General features: G+C 55.0%; 1 protein-coding gene across 5 annotated transcripts in view; it reads right to left on the bottom strand.

Annotated features, from left to right (window-relative positions):
- The window catches only part of SH3PXD2B (SH3 and PX domains 2B), a 60,803-nt gene extending 37,557 nt beyond the window's left edge, over positions 1-23,246 (bottom strand). For 3 of the 5 annotated variants that reach the window (XM_048319978.1, XM_048319979.1, XM_048319983.1), the window contains exons 1-2: positions 23,101-23,246; positions 12,448-12,528 (exon numbers count right to left, since the gene is read on the bottom strand). In XM_048319978.1, the coding sequence (XP_048175935.1) occupies positions 12,448-12,528; positions 23,101-23,172 (153 nt within the window). In that variant the 5' untranslated portion in view covers positions 23,173-23,246. The remainder of the gene's footprint in view (positions 1-12,447; positions 12,529-23,100) is intronic. The other 2 variants (XM_048319980.1, XM_048319981.1) reach the window with 1 other exon arrangement.
- Positions 23,247-27,574: the final 4,328 nt, after the last annotated feature.

The following is a 27,574-nucleotide window of genomic DNA, read 5'->3' as shown; positions in this document are numbered from 1 at the left end:
ACAGCCTCAAGCCAAGTGCCAGCAGGTAATAAGGTGTGCCATGCTTTGCTTCTCCTCTGATCTCCACAGTGCAGTGGAAGAGTTTTTCCCTCTTTTCAAGAGGATTTGTTGAATGAGACAAGAGGAACAGGCAGGATCCGATGCCCAGAAAGTTCCACCTGCACAGGAGGCAGAACTGCTGCCCTGAGCAGAGCCCAGAGAGGCTGTGGGGTCTCCTCCCTGGGGATATTCCAGAGCCAACTGCACACATCCTGTGCCCTGTGCTCTGGGATGGCCCTGCTGGAGCAGGGAGGTGGCACCAGTGACCCACTGTGGTCCCTGCCAGCCTGACCCATTCCGGGATTCCGGGATTCGCTCTGCTTGACTGACAGAGGTTCAGCCTAAAACCACATTGCTCCTTTGTGGCCCAGCAAGAGAGAGCTGCCCTAATCCATGCCTCCAGCAGCCAGGCCTATTATCCAGAGCAGAGCAGCCAGCTTTTGACACCACTTGAAGGGAAAAGGGGGGGGAAAAAAAAAAAAAGAAGTTCAACAAAAGACTTCCCAGTCTGGCCAAGCGTGGTGGCAGAATCACAAGAGACTCTTTGTGAGAAGGACACAGCCCCGCCGAGTGAAGGCAGGAACAGCATGAGCAGTAGCCTGCCACGGAGGAAAGATGAGCCTGAGCCAAGCCTGCTCTCATCCCACACTCCCCAGCTCCCCATGGGCCCCATCCCTGGTGAGCAGGGAACGCCACAGGCAGCCAGGCACACCCTGTGTGTCCCTGTCCCTGCGGAGCGAGCTCCAGAGGGGACACTCCCGGCCACTGCTCTCCCTGACCCCATGTGCCCAGCTGGCCATCAGCCAGGGAAGCAGAGCCCCACTCCAGACTGGAGTCACCAGCATCCCACTGATCCCCAGATGAGGCGGAACAGGGATGCAGCTCCTGCCATCCCTGCCAGCGCGGGAGCACCCAGCCCCAAAGGGACAGGATGAGGGACACAGTGCCCTGCTGGGAACCAGAGACTCCTCAAAGTGCTCCTGCAGATCAAAGCACTGGAATCAGCTGGTTTGGGAAAGCTCTGCCAAGCAATAGTCTGGGAAAGAGACATCTGGCAGCAGCTCACAGGCTACTGATGTTTAGTCTCTCTGTGATCCTACAAGAGGCACCTTCCCTGCATCCTCAAGGGCTGTCTGAACAAACGGGGGGTGACAAAAAACCCACAGCAGCCCAGGAGATAAAAGGATTAACAAGGAGCGAGCGCAGATCCCAAAAGCGGGATGCCAGTGCTGGGGCAGCACATAATTCCCATTCCATGGCCAAGGCGAGCTGGGTGTTCACAGCGTGAGGAGTTCAAGCGCATTTCACACACCACCAGGAGAGGCAACCCCGGCCCCCCCAGCACGAGGAAATGGCATCACAGAGGCAGGATTGTGAAAAGCCTCATGGAAAACTTGAAGCATCGCTCAGCAATCGACAAATAAAGAATTAACTGAGGTCGGAGGGAAAATGAAAGGGCCACACAAATCGTCAGCGGCTGCCACCGCAGGAGAAGTTTCCTATGAAGTCACAGGAAGCATTAGGCACACACTGGTGCCTGGGAATAGCTCCTGGCGTGGGGAGCAGTGGGGCTGGGCAGGACACACCCTACACCCGTGGGGACCCCAGGACTGAGCCACCACCAGCTCTGTGTGACCCCATAAAGCACGTGGAACAAACCCAGGGAGCTGAGGGGGCTCCACCTGCACTCGGGGGCTCTGAGGATGTGGCAGCTTCGCATCTCCAGGTCAGGTCTGAGGACAGTGGTCTCCAAAAGCAGCTGGGCAAAAAGCTTCCACTGCTCAGGGCAGGAGATGGTTCCTGCCTGAGCACTCAGAGTTCCACAGAATCAGAGTGGTTTGGGTTGGGAGGGACCTTAAAGTCATCCCATCCCACCCCTGCCATGGGCAGGGACACCTTCCACTGTCCCAGGTGGCTCCAAGCCCCAATGTCCAACCTGGCCTTGGACACTGCCAGGGATCCAGGGGCAGCCACAGCTTCTCTGGGCACCCTGTGCCTCCCCACCCTCCCAGGAAGGAATGTCTTCCCAATATCCCATCTAACCCTGCTCTCTGTGAGTTTGAAGCCATTCCATTCGTGTCAAGTCCTGGAAGTCACCTTTCTCATGCCACTACTCTCCTAATCCATTTTCCACTTAATTTCTGATACTTGCAGCCTCTCTTTGGCATTGGGGTGGCAGGGCCCAGGCTGCAGGGATGAGCACAGCAAGGAGCAGAGCACCAACACCCCAAAGCACCAACCCTGAACCCATAACCTCACCCAGCTGTGGGGAGTGACTGCTGCTGGAGACGTGCTCAGGGACAGAGCAGCAATACCCGGCAGTTCTTCTTCCCCCTCGCAGCCATGGGAACATCCCTGCAGCACAGCTGGGGCTGTGTCACACAGGATGTGCCCCTGGAAACAGCCTTGGGAAGAGCTGGTGCCAAAACCCACAGAACCACCACCAGAGCCATCGCCGGAGACGTCACGGCCATCGGGAAAGCTGCACGGATGAGTCGTATTCATCCACATCCTCCCCTCCAGCATCCCAAAACATCCCAAAACAGCATCTTCCCAAATGCTGGGAAGAATGGGAATGCATAAGATTTTAGTTTCTGTTGTGGAAATGGAAACACTGGAGAAAGACCAACAAATCTGCCCCATTTCATGTGAGGCCGGGGCAGGACAGGGGCAGCAGGGCTGTGCCCACATCCTCCACCAGATCGAGTTTCACACCTCACACGGTGCTTCACACCCAGAGCCAACCCCACTGAAGCATTTCGGGGTCACAGAGAGACTCCAGAACCTCAGCATGACCTGTGCCCAGCTCCTCCTCCAAATAGCTCCTGATCGGATTCCTCCTCCACCCCTCCCCAAACACTCCCCTCCTCAAGACAAGCAGCAGCAGACCGGTGTGCATTCCTTCCCTGAAATTAATACCGAGTTTTAAACCTGTGGCAGGCCCAAACATGATGAGACAGAGGAGGAGGCAGCGTCTGAGCTGAGCAAAAGCTGCAGCCTCAACCCTCCCAGTGGGAGGGCACTGCTGGTCGGGACCAGCAGCCTCATGACCCTCTTCTTGCATCACACATGTTGTTATTTTCCCCGCTGTTCCTTCCCCAAACACAACCCCCATGTTCCAAGTCAGCAGAAAAGCCAACATTGAGAGATTTTTGCCTCCACACGAGGGAGGATTTCACGGTTTGGGTTCACGGTGGTGTCACCAAGAGCAGCTCCAGGGCAACGCACGGGTGCAGAAGGAGCCACTGCAGTCCTGAGGGGTCTCAACCCTCTTTTCAACACCCAAACTCCTCGCTGAGGGAGGCATTTCTCAAAGTCTGCTATAACAACCCATCTTCTTCCTCTCCAAAAATGCCAAGTACCAGCCCATGGTTGATGGTGAAGGATCAACTTGCAGAGGAAAATGGGAGCACAAGGAATTCTCCCCAAGTTGCACAACAGCACCTTGAGCATTGAAAAATACCTGGTTTGGCTAATTTAATGTGATGTCAGCACTGAGAAATGGCATCCAAGTGAAACCCTAAATGTTCAGTCAAAGGCAGTATTAAACCAATAAATTCACCTCCCTTAATTACACCTCCCCAGCCTCATCCCCAGGATCTGATTTCCACACTGCCAGGTGAAGAGAGCCACAAACCCCAGTTAGAATTCAGTGACTCAGCCCTCCTGCAAAGGCCTCAAAATGTGGTTCCAGCGAGGCAGAAAGGCTCAGGGAGGTGGAGTTGTGACAGGGAAGATGCTGGGTGTCCTCGTGCCACCAGGGATCATTTCTGATGTGGTTATTGCTCACTCTGCAATCCCAGAAAACACCAGAACATGGAAGTCACCACAACAGGGTGCAGAGCAGCATGCTGGGGGTGGGAAGACGAGCAGAAGGGGTGCCATGAATCCAGGAAAACCCTGGAGTCAGCATGGCCCCACAGAGCCCTGCAGCATCCACCCACTTGGCACCACCTCCCATTTTCCCCTCTCCATTTTCTGGCTAAAAGCTGTGAGTCACAGAGGAAGGGCAGATCCTGAGCTCTTCCCCACCCCACCAGGTCTCCCCTAATCCAGCTGATGGATCCAGCCTTCCTCCCACCCAGGAAAAGTCTGTGCTGCATGCCAGTGATGGGCATGAGGAGACAGGCAAGCCTCAGGGCATGCTGGATAATGGGAAAAATGTGCAAGGGAAGCGAGGAAAAATGAGCATCACTTCTAGGATGGAGCAAAACAGGTTAAATTGTTCCCCTGTGCCCAGGCCCCCCAGGAGATCTTTGCAGAGGTCCACAGCCCTTTGCCAAGGGACCCCAAACTGCCAGAAATCCCTCACCAAAAGCACCTCCAGCAGCCAGCACAGGAGCAGTGATTTACAGCAGCCTGTGAGAGCCTGATGTCATCCACTGAAAGGGTGGGAAAGGAGTGAGGAATCAGGAGTGGGGGGAAACACCTTGTCCCTTCAGCTTCATCACCTTCCCCTGCAGGGGCAGCACAAGCCCAGCTCTCATTCCTGTCTCCCACTCCCCATCCAAGTGCACAGATCCACTTCTTGGCTGCCCAGGGTGTGTGGGTGGTGCTCCCAGCAGTCTGTGCTGTACCAGAAGGATTTAACAACAGAAACAGGTCCTGGGCATTTCACTGAAAATCCCCCACTCTGAGACACAGCACTCCTTCACACTGATTTACTGCTCCCCATCCTCAGCTTCTCCCCAGGCAGCATCAATCAGCTTGAAACGGGTTCATTTGGGATCCAGGGCTGCTGCCACATGATATAAATTGCGAGTCTTTCCACCAGCACAGTGGGCTGTGTTAGATTGATTAAAAGCACACAGGGATGCTGGGCTCACGTCAGTCCAGACCCACAAAACCTCATCGAAACCCCCTGGCACAGGCAGGCACCTCCCCAGGGACAGAGCCCATGGCAGAGGGCAGGACAGGGGCCACCAGGGCCCTGGCAGGAAGGAGGCACCTGAATTTCCAGAGCTTTTCCAATGAGTAGCTGGGGAGTGGAAGGGCATCAGCTCACCCCTGACTCAGGGAGAGAGGAAACAGGAAAACCTTTAACCACTGCATTACCCAAAAACTCCCCCAAAAATCCACACTGGATTGTCAGCACAGGACCTCAGCTCCATCCCCAAGGGATGGAACTTTTATCCTTCCCATCTTTTGGCTCCACGGGTTTCACTCAGGCTCCCCCTGGGATCAGACGCTACGATGTGCCAGGATGTCCTTCCCACAGGGCTGGGAGTGCTGTCTCCTGCAGCTGCTCCGCCAAGTTTCCAGAGGGAAGGAGAGCAGGGGTGCCAAGAGGGATGAATGAACAGAGGGCAGGCTCAGGAGCCAGCCCTCCTTTGCCTTGGGTGCATCTGGGAACAAGGGACCAGCCGATGGGAGCAGGCGGAGATGGACTCACAACAAACCAAAGCTGCACTCAGAGCAAAAGGAAAGGGAGATCAGCTTGGAATGAGCCAAGAGCCATGGAGCGCTGTTCCCAGCCTGGAATGAGCCAAGAGCCATGGAGTGCTGTTCCCAGCACTGCTCGAGACAGGTTTCAGCTCCCCGAAGCGACGGTGATTTCTCCTGCGGCCGTGCTGCCCAGCACCGCTGCACGTCCTGGGTGTGCTCTGGCCTGGGAATGCACATCCAGCACCGCTCCAGGGAACACGGGCTGCTGATTCCCGGGGGCAGGCACAGCTTTGAGCTGCCAGGCACAGAAGGGGGTGCCAGCTCCAGCCCATGCTGAGTCCCTGACCTGCCCCGGCGCTGGCACGCTCGGGAATGCGCCGGCTGCTGCTGCCAAAGGCTGGAACGCTATAAATGGGAGACATTTGGAGAGAGAAAACATTAAGGAGCCAACTTTTAACTAGGCTGAAGTGCATTGGGCTGTGCATGTTCTTTGTGGAGGGAGAGAGGAGGAGAATGGTGAAGGTCTTTTGACGCACTGCTGGAAAAACAGCAGCTGCTCCCTCTGCAAACAGAGGGAGCCCTCATTTAATGGGAAGAGTTTCTCCTCCTCCCGAGTTCCAGGATGGGAATTCACTATTCCTGCACTTCTGCATGTGGTGTTTAAGCTCGTGGCTCTGGGTGCAGCCTGGGCACAGAGGACAAAGCAGTTGCTGGTGCTTGGTAGCAGGAACCTCGCTGGAGGAAGCTCTGGGTTTTTCCCTGTCCTGCCTTTCCTGATCCAACTGCCTGAGATTGAGATCCTGCTGATTTATTTTTGTGGGAGGGTGAAACCACAAAGTTCATTGCACACACAACTGCTCAGAATTTTGCTGAACTCCATAAACCCCAGAGAAAAGAAAAACACAACAAAACCAAAAGAAATCCCCAAAGTGTTGAAATAAGATTCCTGTTACGAAAGACCTCTCGAGAGAGCCCTGTTTACCATCCCTGGACACAAAAAACCATCCAACTCCTGCAGCCACAGCCTGGCTGAGCTGCCTCAGGGCTTTTCCATCAAAGAGGCCGGCCCAGAGCAGGCATGAGCCAGGAGAGGGGTGAATCCAGGCTGGCATTCCCACCTGGAGGAGCCCTGTGCTGCTGGGGGCACTTTACTCAGCAAGGCTGTTCTTTGCTCTCCTCATCGGGAGGATTAAGATAACACTCACTTCACCTTTGAATAACACTCACTTCACCTTTGAGAATGCCTGCCAGGAGCCCGGGTTAAATAATGGAGGAGGAGGAAAAAATGGAGGAGGAAGAGAAGAAGACAGAGGAAGGCAAGCACTGAGCTGCCAGTAATGGAAGCAAGAGGCTCATTTTAATTTTTCAAGCCTCCAACTGCCTGAAACAAGCTGATGAGAACAATTCCTCTTTGTGTGCCAGCTCCAGCCTTCCGAGCCCATTAAATGTGGTGGATTATTGAAAACCTCTCGGAATCCCCGAGACACAGACCTTCCCCTCTCCCTGGCGCCTGTGAGGAGGTGAGGAACCCCCTCCAGAAGGAGCAGTCTCCCTTCCACACGGAGCTGACAGGCACAGACCACTGCCTGCTGCCAGTTTTCTCATGGAAGTAGGCACCACTTCAACAGACTATTTATTTTTCGGTGCTCCACACAAAGCTGTTGGCCCCAGGGCCAACAACTCTCTCCAAGATGACACAGCTCCAGGTGGGTCAAAGCTGAGAGTTTCCAGCTAAGAACCTGGAGGATTTGTTAAACATATGGACAAACAAGAGCACTGGGAAACACACTGGATGCAGAGATAGACAGGAATGGGAGAGAGAACCAGAGCCAGTTTTAACGTTGCTTCCAATTCCCAGTTTTTCTGTCCCTGAATTGTGCAGCGAGCACGTTGAGCCCAGCCTATGTCGTGTCTCCTGACATGAGCCCTGGCCTCAAAATTAAAGCTCTGTGCAAAGAAGTGGCCACAGAACATCACCCTCTGCTGCAGCTTCAGCTGGAACAAGGACTGAAGGAAAGGGTTTTGACCTTCCTAAAGGGGTGACCTGTCCCAAAGAGGGGCATCCCTGAAACGTGCCAGGGGGCAGCTGGGGGGGGGGGTCGGGCTCTGCCGCCAGGGAACAGGGACAGGAGGAGAGGGAACGGCCTCAGGCTGGGCCAGGGCAGGCTCAGGGTGGACAGCAGCAGGAATTTCCCCATGGAAAGGGTGCTCAGGCCTTGGCAGGGGCTGCCCAGGGAGGTTTGGAGTGCCCATCCCTGGAGGTGCCCAAGGAAGGGCTGGAGGTGGCACTCAGAGCTCCGGGCTGGGGACGAGGTGGGGACCGGGCACAGGCTGGACTTGGTGGCCTCAGAGATCTTTTCCAACCTCAGTAATTCTGGGATTCTGAGAATGTGGCTGCAGCCAAAAGGCAGAGGATGCTGAGGACATGGAGTGGGGCTCCATGGGGGGCTGGCAAGAGCAGGAAAGGTGTGAAAGGGTTGGATTTAGGATGTTTTAGGAGTGCAGCAAGACAACAGTGGCTCTCGGTCACATGAAGACCTGAAGTGACTGCCAGCCGTGCCTGATGAGCTCAGAATGACAAAGGGGGGAAAAAATGTTTCTTTTTGGGGGTTTCCATGAGAAACCACAAGAGACCAGCCAGAATCCGTTCTGTAACCAGCAGTGCCACTCCTTGCAGCCAAGGGTTTCAAGAGGATCCTTCCAAGGAACTCATCAGGCTCCTCCCACGTGGTGCATCCCACGCGATCCAAGTGAGTCCCACAGTCACTCCATGGCTTTTCCACTTCTGGCAGGGCTGGAAACATCTCCCAGGCAGGACCAGAGCCTGATCCTCTCTCTCTGGCCACCACAGAAGCCACTCCCATGTCTGATCGCCACCCTCCATGCCAGCTGACATTCCCAGCATCCCTGCCAGCCCCAATTAGTGTCCTGGATACAGCTGGCATCCCTGTAAGCATCAATCCCATTCCCTTTATTTCTTAGGAACAGCATCCATCTGCTCCCAGCAGCTCACATCTGGAACAGTGAGCGTTGTGAAAGAGCCTCAGTGCTATTTGAAGGAAATTATTCCTCCAGAAAAGAGATTTATGCAGAACCGAATTTAGGACTCAGAGTTACAAATTTACTACAAATCCTACAGTTACACCACGTTTTAAACTTCAGAATTACAATTTTATCTTCCTTCCTTCCTTCCTTCCAAGCTGCTCTCATGTAAATTGCCATGTGACAGAAAGCGTTCATGGAGAACACAAGGAGGAGAGGCAGAGCATCTGCACAGCAAAACCCCTCCTGAGCACTGCCCAGCTCACTGAGCTCCTGCAAAGAGCAGGAGGTGGAGCTGATCCTCGGCTTAAGAATTCTCATCCCAATTTCAGCACCTGGAATGGCAGCCCTGGAGCAGGAAAGGGCACGACCTGAGCACTTCCCAAGGGATGGGAGCCACCACTTCATCTGCTCCAACTGCGGGCCTGGGTCCAGGAGGAAGCAGCCAGTGCCTCGTGCTGAGCCCAATTCAGGAGCGAGTGTTGGTCACCAGCCCCGAGAGGAGGTGACAGCTCCCTGTGGGACAGTGACTGGCCCCTGGTGTGGCCCAAGGAATGGAAAGAGGTAATTAGGGGAAAAGAGGAGGTCCTGCCACCCTTGGAAGAGAAAGGCAGGGTACAAAGGCTGCTGCAGCTATGAGCTGGAAGCCTGGCATTCTGCAGGACAGGGTCAGGTTTGGCTACCAAGGACAGGAAACAGAAGAGCTCTGCAAGCCCACAGCGCCCAGGCAAAGCCTCAAATGCTCCTGGCCGGAACCTGTGGCATCACTGTGGCCAGCAAGGTGGCTTTTGACACTCCTCATTCCAGCACGGGGAACGCAGCTGCTCTGATGTCTCCAAGGCAAAGGAATTTCCCCATGGAAAGGGTGCTCAGGCCTTGGCAGGGGCTGCCCAGGGAGGTTTGGAGTGCCCATCCCTGGAGGTGCCCAAGGAAGGGCTGGAGGTGGCACTCAGTGCTCTGGGCTGGGGACGAGGTGGGGATGGGGCACAGGTGGGACTCTGACCTTGGAGCTCTTTTCCAGCCTCGAGGATTCTGTGGAATCAGAGTCCAGCAGACTCCAGGCTTCACTCCTGGTTCAGTGGGTGTTTGGAGTGTCCTTCCTGCCTGGCTGGGGAGGGGAGGACACTTTGCCCCGTGGCTCTGCTGTCAGTGCTGAGCGTGCTCGTGTTTTCCTTGGCCCTGCTCCTGAAATAATTGTTTAGCCACGATGGAAGGTGACAAATGATTTTAGCTGTGGATTCCCCACTGGGAATATCAGGAGAAACTCCCCAGCCACTCACATGCTGAGCTGCAGCACCTCCTCAGCCCAGGCTCAGCCCCACCAAGCTCTTCTCTCCCACTTGGATCCAGAAGCTTCCATGTCCCTGACAAGGAACAGCCACTGACAGCCAAGGAGGGTGCACCAACCTTCACCCAAATGCAGCCAGAGCTGCTCTTGATCAAACAAACCCTGCTCAGCCTCTGACAGGAGCATGGAAAGTGCAGCCAGAACCACTGGGAACATTGTTAAATGAACAAATATCCTGACCTAAACATGCATGTACTGGGATTGCTCAAGGCTGTGAGGATGGATAAATCTGGATGGATTTTCCCTGGATAACATGAGAGACAGATTCTTGACACACAGATCACCTGCGACTCAAGTTTCCAGTTCTTCCTCCAGCACATCAAAAAGATCATCAGAACTGGACCTAGGAAAAATATTTTCCCCTCTTGCTTTTTTCAGAAGCAGCTGAACCGTTTCAGTCCCTCACTTCTTTTGTGGGGGGTTGTGTGGAATTTTTCGGGTTTTTTTTATAAATAACCAGAGGCACGAATAATTTCCAGCATGGAAAACTTCTGCCTAAAGAGCTAAAATTGGCATGGAATCATCCAAGAGTCACACAAGAAAGGCCTCCAGCAATGGCAACAGTCAGTGCTATCAAGCCTACCTAGAACATTTTTTTCCACTGTGCTCAGAGGATCTGTTTCACTCCTCGCCTCTCAATCCAATTTCCACTGTCCTGCACCACAAGTTTAAAATAAGGACACCAGGAAGCATGTGTGATAAGGGGGAAGGAACAGGAAAACCACAGCTTCTTTCATTCTTTCAACACAGCCAAAAAGGAGTGGTTCTTATTATTTTTTTTTTTTTTAAGAAAAAGCTGCAGGGGAGCAACGAAAGGGGGGAGATCTCTGCTTTAGACATTCCCACCTCCACCACGACATATACATACATATATATATAAAATATATGTATTTATAAAGTATTCCTGCATCTAGAGGTGCTCCAGGGTGTTTTGCAGAGCCTCTGGCTCCAGTGACGACGTTTTCCATCTCAGGAGCGTGCACAGCTCCAGCCAGGATGGAGGGGAGGGAGAGAGGGAGGACAGCCACGATTCCCCACATTCCCTCCCCAGCCCAGGGACACAGCACAGCTGGAGGCACAAAAACCCCAAACAAAAGCCCCAAAAGGCCGTGCCCCCCTCGCAGCAGACAACGGAACGAGCTTGGCCACCACCGTGGAGCACCAGAGAAGACGAGATGCTGCAGAGAAGGAAGCACGAGTTCCATTTCCTTCCAGCCCTGGCTGCTGCCCAACAGCTGTTCCTTGTTTATTTACTTTAATATTTCCTTGGTTACACAAGCAGCTGCACACAGCTTAACCCCTGCCTGGGCCACCCTACCTGGGGCTGGGGCTGTGTGGCAGCAGTGCAGGGCAGGGCAGGGATGCCCAGGGTGCTGCCAAAGCTGGTGAGCTCATGGTGACGGCCACAGCTCTGCTGAAGGTGTCCTGCTGGGCAGGGGACAGGGCACCACTGATGGCAGCGAGCAGCTTCTGCCCCGATCCCAGACTTTGGAGAAGCCAGCTGAAGCTGGGAAAGCCATCTGCATTCCCCAGGGCTCGCTCTGCTGGGCAGGCTGTAATTTCAGCAGTGTTTGTGTCTGCATGCTGAGGTCTCAGGAAAGGCTTTCTCCTTCCCCTTTGGAATGCAGCCCACAGCCTCACGTGAGAGGGTTCTGGGGGCACAGGGTGCCCAGCTCCTCCCCTGGTGCCACAAACAGCCCAGGAAGGGCATTCCAATGGCCCCTCTGGCAGCTGCTGCCAGTCCAGAGATCCCTTTGTGCGCTTTCTTTTCTCCTCTGCACAGAGCCTGTTCCAGCAGCTCGGTTTGCATTCTGGCTCATAAAGCCCAGCCAGACCCCTTGGCTCATCTCCACCAAGGAGGAGGTAGAAAACACCCTTTGCCTGCTCACCCAGAGCACTGGTTTGGGTTTTCTGCAGCCCAGCCCACCCCAACTGCCTTTCCAGTCTCCTCCCTCCCGCTTCCATTCTCCTCCTGGCTCCCTCCTGCACCAGGAGGGAAAGAAGTCACAGAACCATGGAATGGCCTGGGTTGGAAGGGACCTTACAGATCACTTTGTTACAACCCCCTGCCATGGGCAGGGACATCTTCTACCACACCAGCTTGCTCACATCTCCATCCAGCCTCTTCTGGGACACTTCCAGGGATGGGGCAGCCACAGCTTCTCTGGGCACCCTGTGCCAGGGCCTCAGCACCCTCACAGGTGAGGAATTTTTTCCCAATATCTGATCTAAACCTACTGTCCCTCAGTTTGAAGCCATTCCCCCTTATCCTGTCACTTCATGCTCTTGTAAAAAATCCCTCTCCATCTTTCTTGTTGGCTCCTCCAGGTACCAAAGCAGCTGCTGCCAGCTGCCTTCTGGGCTGCCAGGGTGGGGAGCGGGCACTTCCCCAGGCCCTGCTCCCGGGAATCGAGTTGTTTTCCAGTGGCAGCCCTGACTTGCTGTGACAGCAGCTGGGAAAGCCACAGGAATGGAATTTGGACCTAACTCTAACAAAATCCTCCCCCAAAGCAAACACCCCCCCCCAATAAAACCCCCAGCAGCTGCAGAGATAAAGCAGAACCCAGCTGCTCAGGTGACCTCAGCCTTTCATCCTCCCCAGCCAAACCCCCAGGAACTGGAGGATTCTCTACCTGCAGGTCGAAGAACTTGCTGTACCGCCGGTAAATGACCTCCGTGGCTCCATTGGACCAGGTGACCTTGATGATGTAGACCTGGAAGGGACAGAGGGACAAATCAGAGAGAGGGGACCCAAAAAGCCCCACCACAACCCAAAAAGCCGCCAGTGCAGCCCCCACGGCTGGGTGACAACACTTCAGATCACTTCAGCAACACCACAACATAGGCAAGCCTAAATTATTGAGCCCCACTGCTGCAGCTTAACCAAATGGTTATTTCTAGTGGTGAACTGAGCTCTGTGGCCCCAAAGAGGGGCACACATTGAACGTGAAATGACATTTCAGTGTAAAAACACAGCACAGAGCCCTCCAGACACAGGAGCTAAGAACTAAACCTTGGATATCCCACCTACAGTTGCAGGTGTTGAGATCCCAGGGCAGCACCTGCACCAGCCTGGCCCCTGGGACTGGGACTGCAGGAGCTCAAGCCCCCAGGGTTTGAAACTCCACCTGTTTTGCCATGAGCAGCTCCGAGGTTTGGGTTTCTTACACTTGCTGGGGTGCAAATCACCCTCCTGATCCTTAAAACGCCCCACAATCAGCCCTATTCACTGCAGGTTATTCACAGACCCCATGTCCAGGCTTTAACTGGTGATGAGTGCAAAACAAAACACCAAACCCAGCCCATTTCAGCATTAATTCTTCCTTGAAAGACAACAAGCAAATCACAGAATGAGGCAATTACTGCTCTGATGTCCTCCCTTGTTTTTCACAGAGAGCAGAGATAACCCTTGGTGAGGTGCCAGTGCAACACCCAAGCCATACAGATCTCAAATTGATAACAGACTGGCTGAGCAGAACCACCGGGATTTTTTTTTTCTCCTAACTCGTGTGCGTATTTCCACCAGAAATTCAAGTATCAGTTCCCTGAAGAAGGACCAAAACATGCAGAAGCCCAGGTGAAGGGACCTGCTGGAACTTCTGCCGGCAGAATCAAGCATGAAGGCTCTTAAATGCTGATGGTTTAGTATTGAAAACAGAATCCCGCAGGAGTTCCACAAGGTTTTTCCCACTGAGATGCCCGTTTTTCCAGGTTCTGGAAATGTGACCAACATCCTAAACCCATATCCAAACTCAAACACCAGGAGTCTCACGTGGATAGCTCAGCACTCAATTATTTGAGTTTATCAAACCTGCTCCAGTCCTGTACTGAAAATCTACCTCAAATCTCGCTCTGCTGTTCAGAGGGCGGACGCAGCCTGAGCCACCGAGGTGAGGACACTCCTGAGGGGTGACAAACTCTTCCCAGTGGAATCACTTCCAAATTAAGGCAGAAAACGAGGCAGCGAGAGGGATCAAGTTCTTATTGCCAAAATAAAGAACCAACTTCCTTACTTTCAAACCAGTAATTCAAGGCCCACTTTTGTTGAACTCGGGTTGGGTTGAAAGGGAGCTTAAGGATCATTTAAATTACACTCCCTGCCATGGGCAGGGACACCTTCCACTGTCCCAGGTGGCTCCAAGCCCCAGTGTCCAACCTGGCACTGCCAGGGATCCAGGGGCAGCCCCAGCTGCTCTGGGCACCCTGTGGTGCTTCTTCCTCACCACCTCACAGGGGAGAATCGCTTCCCAATATCCCATCTAAACCCACTCTCTCAGCCTGAAGCCATTCCCTGCTCTGCTTTCCTTTACAAACTCTGATTTTGAGACGAAGGACCTGCACTTCCTCTGTATGAACACAGGGAACACAGATGGATTCTCCAAGGCAACATCCGCTCCAGCTGGGGAGGCCTGGAAGGACCACGCTGTGCTCCAGGGGAGGCAGCACCCCACCAGAAAACCAAGGGTTAACCCGATGTTAACACACGTTCAAACTCCTTTACCCTCTCCCCAGGACTTGCTGCTGGGCCAGCATGAGCTCATGTGGGCTGGAAGCTCAGCTGATATCCCAGTTTTCTTACCAGTCCACAGCACTCCTCGGGGTTATATCACCGCTGGCCGCCTGCCTGGAGAGAGCCTTCCACTGGGGCAGCAGGAGGAGCCAACTTTTCCTCCTTGTTTATTCCTATCCTGCCTTTATTTGGAGTCAACAGCTTATTAGACTGGGATTTTAATCAGGATATGGATATACTCGAGCCAAAATAATTCAGAGCTCTTCAGGGTAACAAAGCCACGAGGTCCGAGGGCACCCCAGGCTTCCTTGTGCCCTTTGCAGCAGAGGGAAGGAGCGTTTCTCCTCAGGGCTGAGCTCACTGGTGTTTTGCTGGAAGGCACATCTCCCAGGAGTCAGGAGAGCAGTTTCTTGCACAGCCCTTTCCAGCAGCAGAGAGGTCTCCAGGGTTATCTCCTCAACCGACTTATGGAAGGCAGAGAAGATGGGGAAGCCCACGGGAACGGGAGCTCCTCAGTATCCACAAAACCTGGGGAAAGCCAACTTCCTCTCTGCTTGTGGATATTCCTCGTCCTTCCAACAGCCCCACCCCACCAGATCTTGGTCTCTGCCACTACCTGATCCAGTCCCCTGCTGGCCCAGGAATAAAACACCCACTGGAAAATACAACTCTGGTGCTCTCCTCACCCAACAACGACGGTAGGTTTGGAAAGGGATGAACAGTGCCCTCAGCCACCCAGCGAGGGCTTCCAGAGGGACTGGACATGAGGCACCAAGCTCCTACAGACCCACAAATCCCTTCCTCAGGTGCTTTTGGAATGATCCAACTTCCAGCGGTCAAGACAGCTTTAAAACCATTGCACTCGGTCCGAAGTTTCCCCTCCTGGCCTGGCACTGCACCGTGTCCTGCCAGGAGCAGCCACCATGAAGCAGCAACCTCGATAGTCCAAATTTTTTCCCAGTAGAAGCCACCCCATCGGCTGCCCCCTCAGCCCCCTGCCCTGCAGAGGCTGCTCCGAGGAGAGGCTTTTTCCCAGCCCGTGTGGGGGTGAGGACACGTGGAAGCAGTTATTGCACGGGTCTTCTCCAGCTCTGACCTCCACGGCCCTTCAGAGACATCGCACGGAGAAACCACCACAGGGCTTTTCCGTGGAGAGGGGATCTCCCCGGGCTGCAGCTGGCACAGCTCTGGGGTGTGCCCCCACAGGGATGGCGACTGGCACTTGGATCCTGCTCCAGGGATTCCTGAGGGATGGGGGAGCCGAGGGGATGGCAGGGAGGGGTGGCCGGATCCAGGCAGGGGGCTCAAGGCCCCTGGCCAAAATCAACAGCCGAGCTGTCCAAATCCCAAATATCCAAATATCTACAGCCCTTCCCGGGCCAGCTGTGCGGTCTGCAGCAGGGAAGGGAAGGAGCTGAGTCGGTGAGAGCCAGGAATGGCGGCTCCCCTTCCTCCCTCCCTCTGGAAAGGACACCTGACCCTTCTCCCAGCCCTGAGAGCCTCCAGTCCTGGGAGGTACAGAAGCCACAGGGACAATTTTTGAGGTGCTGGTGGATCTTGTTTCATGCCAGGTCAGAGGAGCGTTTCTCATGACCACCAAACCCTCTCCATGCTCCCATCCCTTGGAGGGCAGAAATGGAACAGATCCTTCACAGAAAATGGAAACTTGCAGATGCACAAGGCCGAATACAACAGACTCCACTGGGATTGGGCTCCCAGACTCCTTGGGATTCCCAAACTCCCTATGTTACAAGGAAATGGTCACAAACCAACTACTTAAAAATGACCACTTGAGAAGTGTGACATCAGGACCACCAACCACTGCTCAAGGTTCTCCCCAGTCACACTAAATGCCCTAAATGGAAATATAATGTGGAAAGAGGCCCCGGGGATCCCCGGGGCGCCTTCCCAGTGGGCACCACGAGCTTGGTCCCCTCCATCATCTCCCAACATCTGTCACTGCTGTTCCCTCCCCAGCAGCTCTCTCAGAGGGAGAAGGGGCCAGTGGGAAATGGGGCTGAAAACCTTTGGATGGGAAGTGTCAGAAAAACGACAGTTTGCTACACGAAATGCGAACGGCACCTGGCCAACCGTGACAGAGCTGTCAGGGGGAGCTCCCGGGGGGAACACGCTGGCAGCTCATGGCAGGAGAGAGCCACGGGGAGATCCAGGACATCCCTCCTGGGCAGGAGGGCAGCCCAGGCAGGAAGGGAACTCCTGGGAGGCTTCAGGAGCCAGCTCAGACACATCCAGAGCCATGGGAGTCACGGGGACAGAGGGGATGAGAAGCCAGTGCGAAAAGGGCAGCCAGAGATTTCATCTTTTTCTCTTTCTTTTCCTCTTGAAGAAATGAAGCAGCAAGCCCTGGGAGCAGTCAGCCACCAAAAGGGTTTTTCCAGGGGCTGCTGGAGAGCCCTGGTGCTGCACACAGCAGTGGCTCCTGGCGACTTCCACTGCTCAAAGGGACCCAGGGCTCCAGAGCGATTCCCAAATCCTTGGTCTTGCTCTTCCCGAAAAGGCACAAAGTCCCACACAACAGCATGGGGAGGGAGAGGAGCTGATTCAAACTGCTGACTTGAGGCAAGGAAATTAAGAACAGATACTGGAAAAAAAAATAAAACAACAGAACCAGTTTCCCGTTCTTAAACACGAGGCCGTGTGACCTCGCAGAAGAATCACTTCTGGACTCCTTGCATAAACACACCAGGACAAGCTGGGAAGCAGCCTGGGCTGCTTAAATGGGAGCAGGAAAAAGGCAGAGTGAAGGTGAGGAAAACCTAGAGCTGCAGCTTCAGCTTCTCTCCTCCTACAGGAGTGTCCCGAAGTTTTGCATGGAGATTTATTTGCACGGCATCCTGGCTGGGGGACACACACAGAAAGCCCACAAAGAGATGGCAACTGCCTGGGAACTCTGCCTGGCACCCAGCTGAACCAGGCAGCAAGGCCACCCCAAGCTCAGCACCATCCAGCTCTGCCAGGCGGAGCCCAGGAGCAGCTCAGCCATGCCAAGGGCGGCTCTCCCGGCACGGCACAGCCTTCCCTGGGGGCTCTGCAGCGATCCTGGCGCTTCCCTGGCATCCCTGTGCCCAGAACTCCTGCGCACAGACATGGGCAGGGTGGAAAGAAATGCCACGGTCACTTGCAAAGACACCTCCACGGGAATGCAGGGACACCAGAGAAGGTCCCCAGCCTCCAGCAGAGCTCCTGCAGCAGCTCCAGACATAACAGCCTCCAGCGGGGGCAGAGCTGTCTGCAGAGCTGTTTCCAAAGGCTTGGAGCCTGTGTGGTCTCGGGTCCAGGGAGACTCTGCACAATAAACCTCTCTGTGGAAAACTCCACATATTTAAAGCATCTTTCACCAGCAAAGGGAAAAAGTGTCAGTCAAAAGCATCAGGCTTTTGATTTCACCCACGATACCTCGACCCTGAAACGAGGGGAGATGTGAGAGCCTCACCCTCCCTTCGCCCACTGCACGAGAAACCCAAAGGGGCAGAGAAACCAAAAGAGCTGAGCAATCCAGCCAAGCCAGAGTGGGTTTAATACAGAAAAGGGAGTGGGAAATTGTAAGAGGAAAAGAAAAAAAAAAAAAAAGGAGGGAGGTGGCTGGAAACAAAGAAAGTTCTTGGCACCACGCTGCTGTGCTTGGCCCCTCTCCATCAGCCTTCGCTGCCGCAGGCTGCAGGGCTGGGGAGGGGAGATGGGGGCTCCCATGCCATGGGATGCCAAAGCTTGGAGCAGGAGAGGGAGAGCCAGCCCCCAGCTCAGCGAGCAGACAGCTTGTGAGCCCCTCACTGCTGCTTTGTGGCTGGGGAACTGGGAGAAGGGTGATGCTGGCTGAGCCGGCCCTGGGGAAGGCACGGAGAAGGCACTGCAGCTACCGGGCACCAGGGATGCTGCCACGGGCCCTGTGGCAAAGGGGAGGCAGAAGCAGCAAGGCAGAGCTGCAGGGGGCTGGGTGACTGGGACGGAGAAGCACCAGGGCAGGCAAACTTTCACCACCACCCAAACCAGCCTGACCCAGGACTGCAAAGCAGCCGCCTCCCCTCGCTCCAGTTGATCCCTTTGATTTGTACCCTCTTCCCACCCACTGCTGTACAGCCTGACAGGGCACAGCACGGCCTGAGCACAGCGCCAGCACTGCTGGGATGGAAAGGGCACACACACAAGGCTGTGCCAAAGGCAGGGACCCCAAGGACAACCCAGCAGGGCCGGCTCAGACCCCTCAGTCACAACAAAAGCACCTGCCCCCGGTCACAGTGAAGGTCACACGTATGGATTCTTCTGTTTCCTATTTCCCACTGCGGCACGAAACAGCCAGAAGACAGAGATACCCTCCAAAGCTGAGCTGTGGGGGAGCAAGGTCAGAGAGCTGGGGGCAGGCAGAGGCCAGGGATGGCCCCAGTGCTGAGGCTCACTGCTGGAATCGAGTGTGAGCATCAGCTTCCCACACGGAGCTGCTCCCACCTCAGCAGACATGGGCCAGGCAGGATTTGGCCCTTCCACATTCAAGATTTTCAACAGCCTTGAGTAACGTGACTGGGGAAGAAAAACAAAGGAGAATTTGAGTTGGAGTGCTGGTTTTCATCCACAAAGCTAAGAGTGCTCCATTAAACCCCAACTCTGCCGAGGTGAGGAGAAAAGACTGGTGAGCTCTGGGGAGAAGAGCAGGGCCAGGCACGAGGACACGGCAAAATTCCTACCACACTCCCTGCCTGTGGCCTGCCTCGCTGGGACAGCATCATGCAGCTGACAGGAAACGGGATGAGGCAAGGCACAACCACAGGATACAGCAGCAAAACACCACTAAGGATGCTGAGAAAGCCCTCAAACCTTTAGAGGCCACCAAGAGTCAGACTGCAGCTTCCCCCTGGCTCTCTTTCATTCCTAGTTTGGTTATCTGGGGACACGACACTGCATGGATTTCACACTACTCATGCCAACCTCCTCCTGCCTCACTCAGCTCCTCCGGCTGCCCACAGGACATTCCCACCATACCAAGGGCATGGTCACCCTTCCCGTGGAGACAGCACAGGGGGAGTCATCCCCTGGTGCCCCTTTGAAGCCAGAATGATTCACAAGGGCAGAAATAACACCGAAAATCCAGGGGAATAACTCAGCTGTACCAGGTGACACCGTGCCAAGTGCCCACCGAGCTCCGCTCCAGCTGGGCAACCAGAGCACCACAAAACACAGTCCATGGGGCACGAGTTCCTCAGAAACACCTTCAGCTCTACAAATATAAGGCACCAAGGAACTACTGAGGCTGTAGATTGGCAGCTCTGTCCTCTTGTCATTCAAACACTCCATAATCGGTTCCAGATAAGAAATGGGGCTGGGCTGGATGAGGAATGAAACCACAGAAAACCCTAACCCTAACCTCCCATCACAGCACAGATTCCACATCAAAAATGTAACACCTTCACTTTTTGAATGTGGTTCTCCTCAAATTTGTTTTAAAATACCTGTAGATTCTATCAACCAGATTCCACCACACACTGTTAATTACTTTCACAACGAAGCTGCCACAAATGAGGTCTTCACCTTGTTGGAAGTTTTGCCATCTTGTTCACTGGGCTTGCAAAATAAATGCTGCACACTTCTTTTAAATTTCCCCTTTTCATGGATACATGGAGGCTGGGAGTGAGAACATAACCCAGCCTTCCCAATAAATGAACCCACCCAAACAGCATGCTGCTCTCTCTTTCCTACTGAATGGATATGTTGGATTTTGGATGGTGCTCCAGAACAACTATTTAAACCTGTGTGACTATGGAAATGTTCCTGGTAGGCAGAAATGGAGACGGGATTCAAAGGCATTGCTATTAACACATACAAACACACACATTGCAGCTGTATCAGAACAAAATATCCTGAAGCTTGCCCAAGGGAAAGAAAACCACCCAAATCTGGATTTAGTAGGAAAAAGCTTTATTTTAGGGCTTCTACTCGAGAATAACAAACACAACACTATAAAAAGGTCCCGCGTGAAGTCCTTTAAAGGAAAATCCAGTCTGTGTCAACTATGGCTTTGTTTTGGGTCTTTTCTGAATAAACATTCATTTATCAGAGACTTGGCCAGACCAGAGAAATGACAGTCTGCTACTCTGTCTCTCACAATGATTATTTTTAAACTTTACTCTTGGACTTTGCCTTCTCAGATTTGCAGGATGGCCCCGGAGGCCTCTCTGGCAGCATCCCTGAACTGTGATCACTTCACATAGGATTGGATGGGAAATGTTACTGAAAACATTACCTCAGCCACTGCCTGAAGGATGGAGTCGCCTTTTTCCTTGGATAATGGGCTGCAAAGAGCCAGAGCATCCTGCAACAAACACCTGCACAAGGATTTCTCACTGCCTCGGGTAATGCCCATGAAAAAAAGCTTTAAAACACAAGTGGAGTTAGAGGGCACAGGGCTGTGCTTGGGTCCCCAGCTGAATCCCAGCTCAGCACCTGTAGCCAGCTACCCAAATCCTGCCCAGCACCTTGCTGGGTCCTTGCCCTGCCGTTTGGGGAAATATTGTGCCTCCTGCTTCATAGCAGAGCTGCAAAAAACCAGCTTTTTGTCTCAGGCAATGCAATTCTTTTTGTATCAATTACCCAGGTGAAAGGCAAACCACAGCAGCCTGAATAGAGCCAGCTCTCCCCACTGCAGGTGCAACAAGGACGTTGAAACACTGGCTCGATCTCACTTTTCTGGGAAAGTGGAATTCATAACTTTGTTCTGTGGCCTCACACGAGCAACACAAGCGCACCTTTGTCCAGCAAAGAGAAGCCTCCACCTGATGCAGAGGAGCCCGAGCAGGGCAGGTCACCACAGGAGCAACAGGAGGAAAAGCCAGCGTGCTCCTCCAGCCTCCCCAGGGACAGGAGAGCTGCCTCAGGGACGGAGCAGAGCACATCTGTGCTCACAGGAAGAAGGCAGAGGGCAAAGGTTTTACACGGACACTTGGTGGTGGCCTCGGATTCACACTGTGCCACCAGCCACTGCCTACAGATGATTCAGCCATGATTTGCTGCCTCTCCCTCTCTTCGCAGGAGGAGGAAGGGGGGGAAAAAAAAAAAAAAAAAGGTTTTGGTTTCATATAATTAACTGGCTTTGTGAATCCGCCTGGTTCTATTGATTCCTCCAGCAAGGCGAGCGCTCCCATCACTCCAGCGCTGCTCAGGGGATGCAGCTGCCTGCAGGCTGCCGGCCCCTCCCTGGGCTCAGCCCTCTGCGAGCCACGCTGGCTCCCGCTGCTGGAATTCGGTCCAAGACAAGTCCAGGGAAAGGCTGGAGGCAGAGGGATCCGCTGAGGAGGCCGAACGGCCGGGCTGCACAGCTGTCACGGACCGTGAGCAGCCGCCTTCTCCCACCGCTCCCGGAGCTCCGGTGTCTCCACCCATGGCCCCGCCATCCAGCTCTCTGCTCAGAAAACATCGCTGTCCCAGTTTTCCAGCCTCACAGGGATTATTTGTGCTATGCCCAACTCCACCCGACTTCTCCATGACGGGCGGAGGGCGAGCAGGGACAGCGCACAAAGCAGGTCGTGTGCGGCACTCGGGGTGCGTGGCCCAGCCGTGGGGACACCGCTGCTGAGGCGCACAGGAGGGGCCGAAGCGAGAGCAGAGGAGCTGCCACAGACCATCCCAGCCCGGCCTCGTTACGGGACCTGACGGCGAAGCCCCGGATCCGCCAAGACAAACAGCAGCGCACAAAGCTCCGCACGTACGCGCTGCTCCGGAGCGGCGGGCACGGCACAGCCGCGATGAGTAAGGCCGGGGTGGACACGGCAGGAAAAGGGCACATCTGGAGCCGGCGCCAGGCTCAGCCAGGGCTGATAAAGCTCCAGGCCAGGGCAGCAGGAAGAAGGGGTGATAAGGAGGTGGGTGGCAGCAGCCACGCCGCATCCCTGATGTAAGGAGAGACCCCTCTGCCCTCCCCTCCTGGAGCTGGCTGCCCTCGGCTTTCCTCCAGTTGTTGCTCAATGCCACAGGCCAGCCGAGGGGACCTGGAGAAGCCCTTGATCTCCCAAGAGCTCTGAAAGCCTGGCTCTTCTGACAACAGACTCCAGGCAGAGCAAACACCAAATCCGCACAACCCAAATGTGCCACGAACAGTGTGTCACTGGGTCACCCTGGTCTAAGGCAAAACGGGAGGGAAGAACATTTTGGTCTTTGTTTTACGGCTGTTACCAAGATCCACCCACAAGCTCTCCACGGGTGCCTGGAAACACACCAAAGTTTAAATCATAAAAAAAAAAAAAAAAGAAAAAAAAGAAAAAAGAAAAAAGAAAACCACCTTCAAAAATAGCCAAACCCACAACAGTTTGGAAGATGCCCCGGAGCACGCAGGAAGGCGCTGGGCAGGATGCAGGGGACACGAGGGATCCTTCCTAGGGACCGAGCACTACCCAGGGAGCAGAAAGCAGGAGCCGGGTGGTCCCTTGCCCCGGGACTCTGCGACCAACAGGTCCCACGGCCCCGGTGCCAAGCCACTGACGCGGGGACGCTTTCGCCCGTGGCCGCTGCCCGATGCGCGCAACCCCCGCCCGCATCCCCCGGGCATCCCCCGCGGGTCGGCACCGGGAGCGGCGTCTGGGGGGCAGCGGCGGAGCATCCCCACGCTGGCAGGGGGCACCGCGGGACCCCCACGGGACACCAGTGAGAAGCACTCCCGGCAGCGCTGCCGCCCTCCTCCTCCTCCTCCGTCCTCCCTTCCCGGAGCTCCGCGCGGGAGCGGGGCCGGCAGCGCCCGGCCTTTGTTCGCCCAGGGCCGGGCTGGGGCACTCACATAGTGCTTGTTGGGGATGCGCCGCTTCTGCACGTCCAGCACCTTCACCTCGGCGATGCTCCGCCTGGGCATCGCCGCCGCCGTGCCCCTCACACCGCGGGGAGCGGGGACGCTCTGGCGCTCGCCGCCGGGACCGGAGGCTGCAGCGCGGCCGAGCCTCCCCGCGCCGCCCGCTCCGGGGGCGGGAGGCGGCCCCGGCCCGGCCCGGCCTATCCCGGCCGGCGGGGCGGCCCCACCGCCGCCCGCTTAAAGGGGCGGCCGGCAGCGAGCGTCCCTCGGTGTGTCCGCTCCGCGTCCGAGCTCAGCGCCGGAGGAGAGAGATGTTTCAGAGGGCGCAGCGCCCGCCGGTCCCTCCCGGGGAGGGGTCCCGGCTTGCCCCGCTTGCGCTCCGCTACCTCGTGTTGGTTCTGCACCCCGCTCTTGTCCCGCCACAAGAGCCCCAAGGCGGCTGTGGGTTGGCCGCCAGCAGCCGCGTCCCTAAAGGATGCAGGGGATGAGCAGGGAAAGGTCTGTCTTGGTCAGGACAAGCCGCATACCTGCGTGGAGAGACTGTGTACAAGGGCGTGTAGCGACAGGAAGGGGGAATGGCTCCGAACTGAGAGTAGATTAAGATTGGGTATCAGGCAGGAATTCTCTACCGTGAGCACGGTGAGGCACTGGCACAGGTTGTCCAGGGAAGTTCCATCCCTGGAAGTGTCCGCGGCCAGGTTGGGCGGGGCTTGGAGCAACCTGAGATAGCAGGAGGTGTCCCTGCCCATGGAACGGGATGATTTTTAAGGTCCCTTCCAACCCAAACCAGTCCATGATTCTATCCCTGTGAGCCAGGAGCTGACCAACCACACCCACCTCTGCTCCTGGCACTCCCTCCTCTGCCACACTCCGTGTCCAGCTGTGCCTTTGTGCCAGCAGAGGAGCCGGGGCAGTGACCAGGCGCTTCTCTACATCAGCACTTACCCGTGGCCTCCGTCTTCCCAGCAGCTCCTCAACACGTGGCATAACCACAGCTCTCTTCCCCCGTTGGGCTTTTAATTACATTATAAAGTTACTCAAGGCTTACACTGGCAGGTCATTAGTTTTCATATGAATTTAATTTAATCATAAACAACTCATCTCACTCCTTAGCGGCTCCTTAAATGTGGCTCTTTTTAATACTATTAACTTTGCTACAGCCACCCCAGAGAATTAATGGAGGTGCAGGCAGGTTGCCAGTGCTTTACTGCCCCTCCCCAAGGGCTCGTCTTCATCCTCCTCCCCCTCAGCCAAGCCCCAGACCACAGTGCCCCTGCAGAGGTGGCTGCAGGAAGGTTGCTGGGTTGTCTGAAGGGGGCATCAGGCCATGGTGACCTCCCTGCTGCCTGCTGGGGTGCAGACACAGCGCTGGGTTACTTGTGGACCAGCTGCACATCACCCGCACCCCTGCCCCAGTCATCGCTCCTCGGCCAGACGTGGAGGACATGGAGACGACCTGTGGAATCCTCCCTCCCTTCTGTCATTCTGACCTTCATGTGGGATGCTGGGGCTGGACCTGGAAGTGCTCATCAAGAGCCTGGGATAGCACCAGCATCTGGAACTGCAGCTCCTGATGTGTGGAGTGCCCAAGCTGGAGCAGAAGGAGTTTTACTGTTTTCAAAAGCCCCAAAAGATGCACAAATCCTCCAAAGGATGGTGAGGAAAACATCCAAAGCTGCTGCTAAGAGAGGGAGTGTACACTGGGATGTGGAGCAACGGAGAAAGCAGATTAAGAGAGGAATAAAACAATTTCTGGTCTTCGCATGCTGAAAAGAAAAATTAAGGTAGAGAAACAGTTCAGCATCAGCATGGCCTTCCCCCCTGAGCTGCTGAAGCGATTCCATCACTCCTGGCCCCCGGCAGCACCAGGCACTGGCTGGCAGCTAATGAGCACCCAGGAACAAGCAGGGCTTGGAGAGAATCACAGCTCAGGCTGCAAAATGGCTCCTGTGTTTAATTAACGAGTCTAATGAGGGCTGTTGAGAGGAGAGGAGAGTGGCTCTGCATGCTGCCCACATCACCTCCCCAGGGAGAAACTCTGGGAAGCGACTGTGGAGAGGCAGAGCCTGCCTTGGGCCTTGCTGTGCCTTGGTCATTTATCAAGGAATCTGTCAAGGATTTACTAAAGGAGTCCAAATGAGGGGCTTGTGAGTGACCTGGGAGTCCTGTCCCCGGCCCACACCCCTGGGGATGCTGTGCAGGACAGCAGAGATGTGGCAGCAGCACATCCCATGATAAGGTTGGGTGGTACAGGTGCAACTGAGGGGAGTTTCAGGATTAACATGTCATCCCCTGCTGCCCTAACCAGAGGCTGAAGCTTCATGAAACCAAATAAAATAACATAACTATAATAAAATAACTACACAGGAGAGGTCACGACTGATACAAGAGTCAGGAATGTGCGCTCTCCCCCGTGTCTGTCAGGATCAGCTGAGCGATTTAAAGCAAGAGGGCAAATGACTTCTGAGAAGCCACCCCTCAGCTCGGGTGTACAAACGGGTTTCTGCACAGCTCTAAGTGGACTGCAGCTGTTTGGGCACAGCTGGGCAGTCCCTGAGGTCTGCCTGGTGTGAGGGAGGGAATGGAATGAGAAAGCAGTGCCCCACCATCAGCCCTGAGCTGCAGAGGGAACGCTGTCTGCAGTCGTCCTGGCATGGAGAGCCCGCTGCTGCTGCTCACTTCTCAGCTTTAGAACTGGGAGGTTGTGCCAGGTGACTGAATGTCCTGGTCCTCCCTGTGTACTGAACAAATGCATCCATCTTCCCTGAGCCACCTCACAAAGATCAGTCAAAAATTCTGCTCCTACCCCTACAGGGGAAAAATCCCTGCAGCTGAAGCCCAGCACAGCAGAGCTGGGACCACACCAGGGGTGGATGTCACTGATTCCCAGGTGCCACCAGGGATGATTTTCCACTGCTGTGACCCCTGAATTGCGGGGTTTAGGTGCCACCCATCACAGCCAGGCTGGCAGCAGGCAGCACCCAGCCTGCCCAGGGAGAACAGAACCCATGCAGGGCACATGCTCAGCCCTGAGGACAATGCAAGAAAAGTCCTGAAACCCCGAGGAGAAGCAGAGATCTGGTGGAGGGGGTGCCACAGAGAGTGAAAACCCAGGGAGAAGAGCGAGAGAGCCTTTCAGGAGCTCCAGGGTTGTGCCATCTAGTGAGCGAGAGGAAGAGCAGCAAACGTCCAGCCCCTGCCAGCCTGGGAATCGGGTCCAGAGCAGCCCAGGATGGGCTGCCAGGGCAGTGTGCCCCCGAAACCCAGCCCCATGCCGGCCAGGAGAGGAGCAACAACAACCACCACCAGCAAGGCAGGGCCAGCACCTCCGGGGAGGCTCGGATTGCTCAAGCCATGGGGATTTGGCATCAGGAGAATAAAGCAGGGCCAGGGCAGCAGGAGCACAGCAGCGTTTGGCTTCAGAGGGTGTGGGTGATTTTCAAGGACTCCTGCAGAGACAAAGGGAGCACAGATGCAGCCATGGGAGGAAAGCACTCAGGCACAAGCCCCAAAACTCTCCCTGCCTGCCCTGCTTTTGTTTTCCCCAGAGAGCTCCATCAGCCCGAACTGCAAAAGCCCTTGGGCAGCCCAGAGGAGTTTGGAGCCCAGATGTGACAGGACATGAGCCACAGGGAATGCTGCAGCTGCTGCAGCACCAGGAACTCCTCAGGGCTGTCAGGTCTGTTTTTAAAAATTAGGAAGGATTTTTACTTTTGCTCTGTTTTCAGCACAGCACTGGGACAAAATGGGAGTTAGCAGTTATTTCTGGAATATACAGTATTTATAAATGTATGTTGAATCTTCATGGTTGAAGCTCCCCTCAGGCACTGCCAAGGACATGCAGATGAAGTTAAATATTCCCAGATCTCCTGCTTCACTGGGATACACGGAGTGAGACCAGTGCAGTCCCAGTACACATAAACAAAATGATTAATTACATGTCCTCAGCTACTCCATTCCTTACTGTCTTGTGGAGCAAGGAGACAGGAACCCTCAGGCTTTGCTCATCCTTCTCTCTCTGCTCATTTAAAACCTCACCACCAACAATTTCCAGTCCCAATTCCATCTCCTTTTCAGCACCTCACCTGAACTCACATCCTGCACTTTTCCCTGGAGTGGACACTGCCAGGAAGGTCACTTCCTGCCTGAAATCCAAGGTTAAATTGGCAGCTTCTGGCACAACCTTCCAAAAATCAGGGCAAACCCACACCAGCTCCATGGGCTCGTGTCAAAGCTGCCCGAATTTAATGTGGTGCATCCTTGAGAGAAATCCATGAGAGCGGCAGGTGAAAAGCTCTGAGCAGGGAACAAAGGCCACGTGGGCTCCGCGGTGGGTTACAGAGGTGGTGGGAGCTTTTGTGAGCAGCCCAAGGGAGGAGGCAGAGATCTCCCCCTGCACTGACAGGGCAAAACATGATTTGCATCCTGGTCCTACAACACACCCCAAGCTCTCCCGAGCAGAGGA

This window comes from Corvus hawaiiensis, chromosome 15 (assembly GCF_020740725.1).
Source record: "Corvus hawaiiensis isolate bCorHaw1 chromosome 15, bCorHaw1.pri.cur, whole genome shotgun sequence".
NCBI lineage: Eukaryota > Metazoa > Chordata > Aves > Passeriformes > Corvidae > Corvus > Corvus hawaiiensis.
The sequence above is the reverse complement of the archived record's forward strand: the minus strand, read 5'-3'. Positions and strand labels throughout refer to the sequence as shown.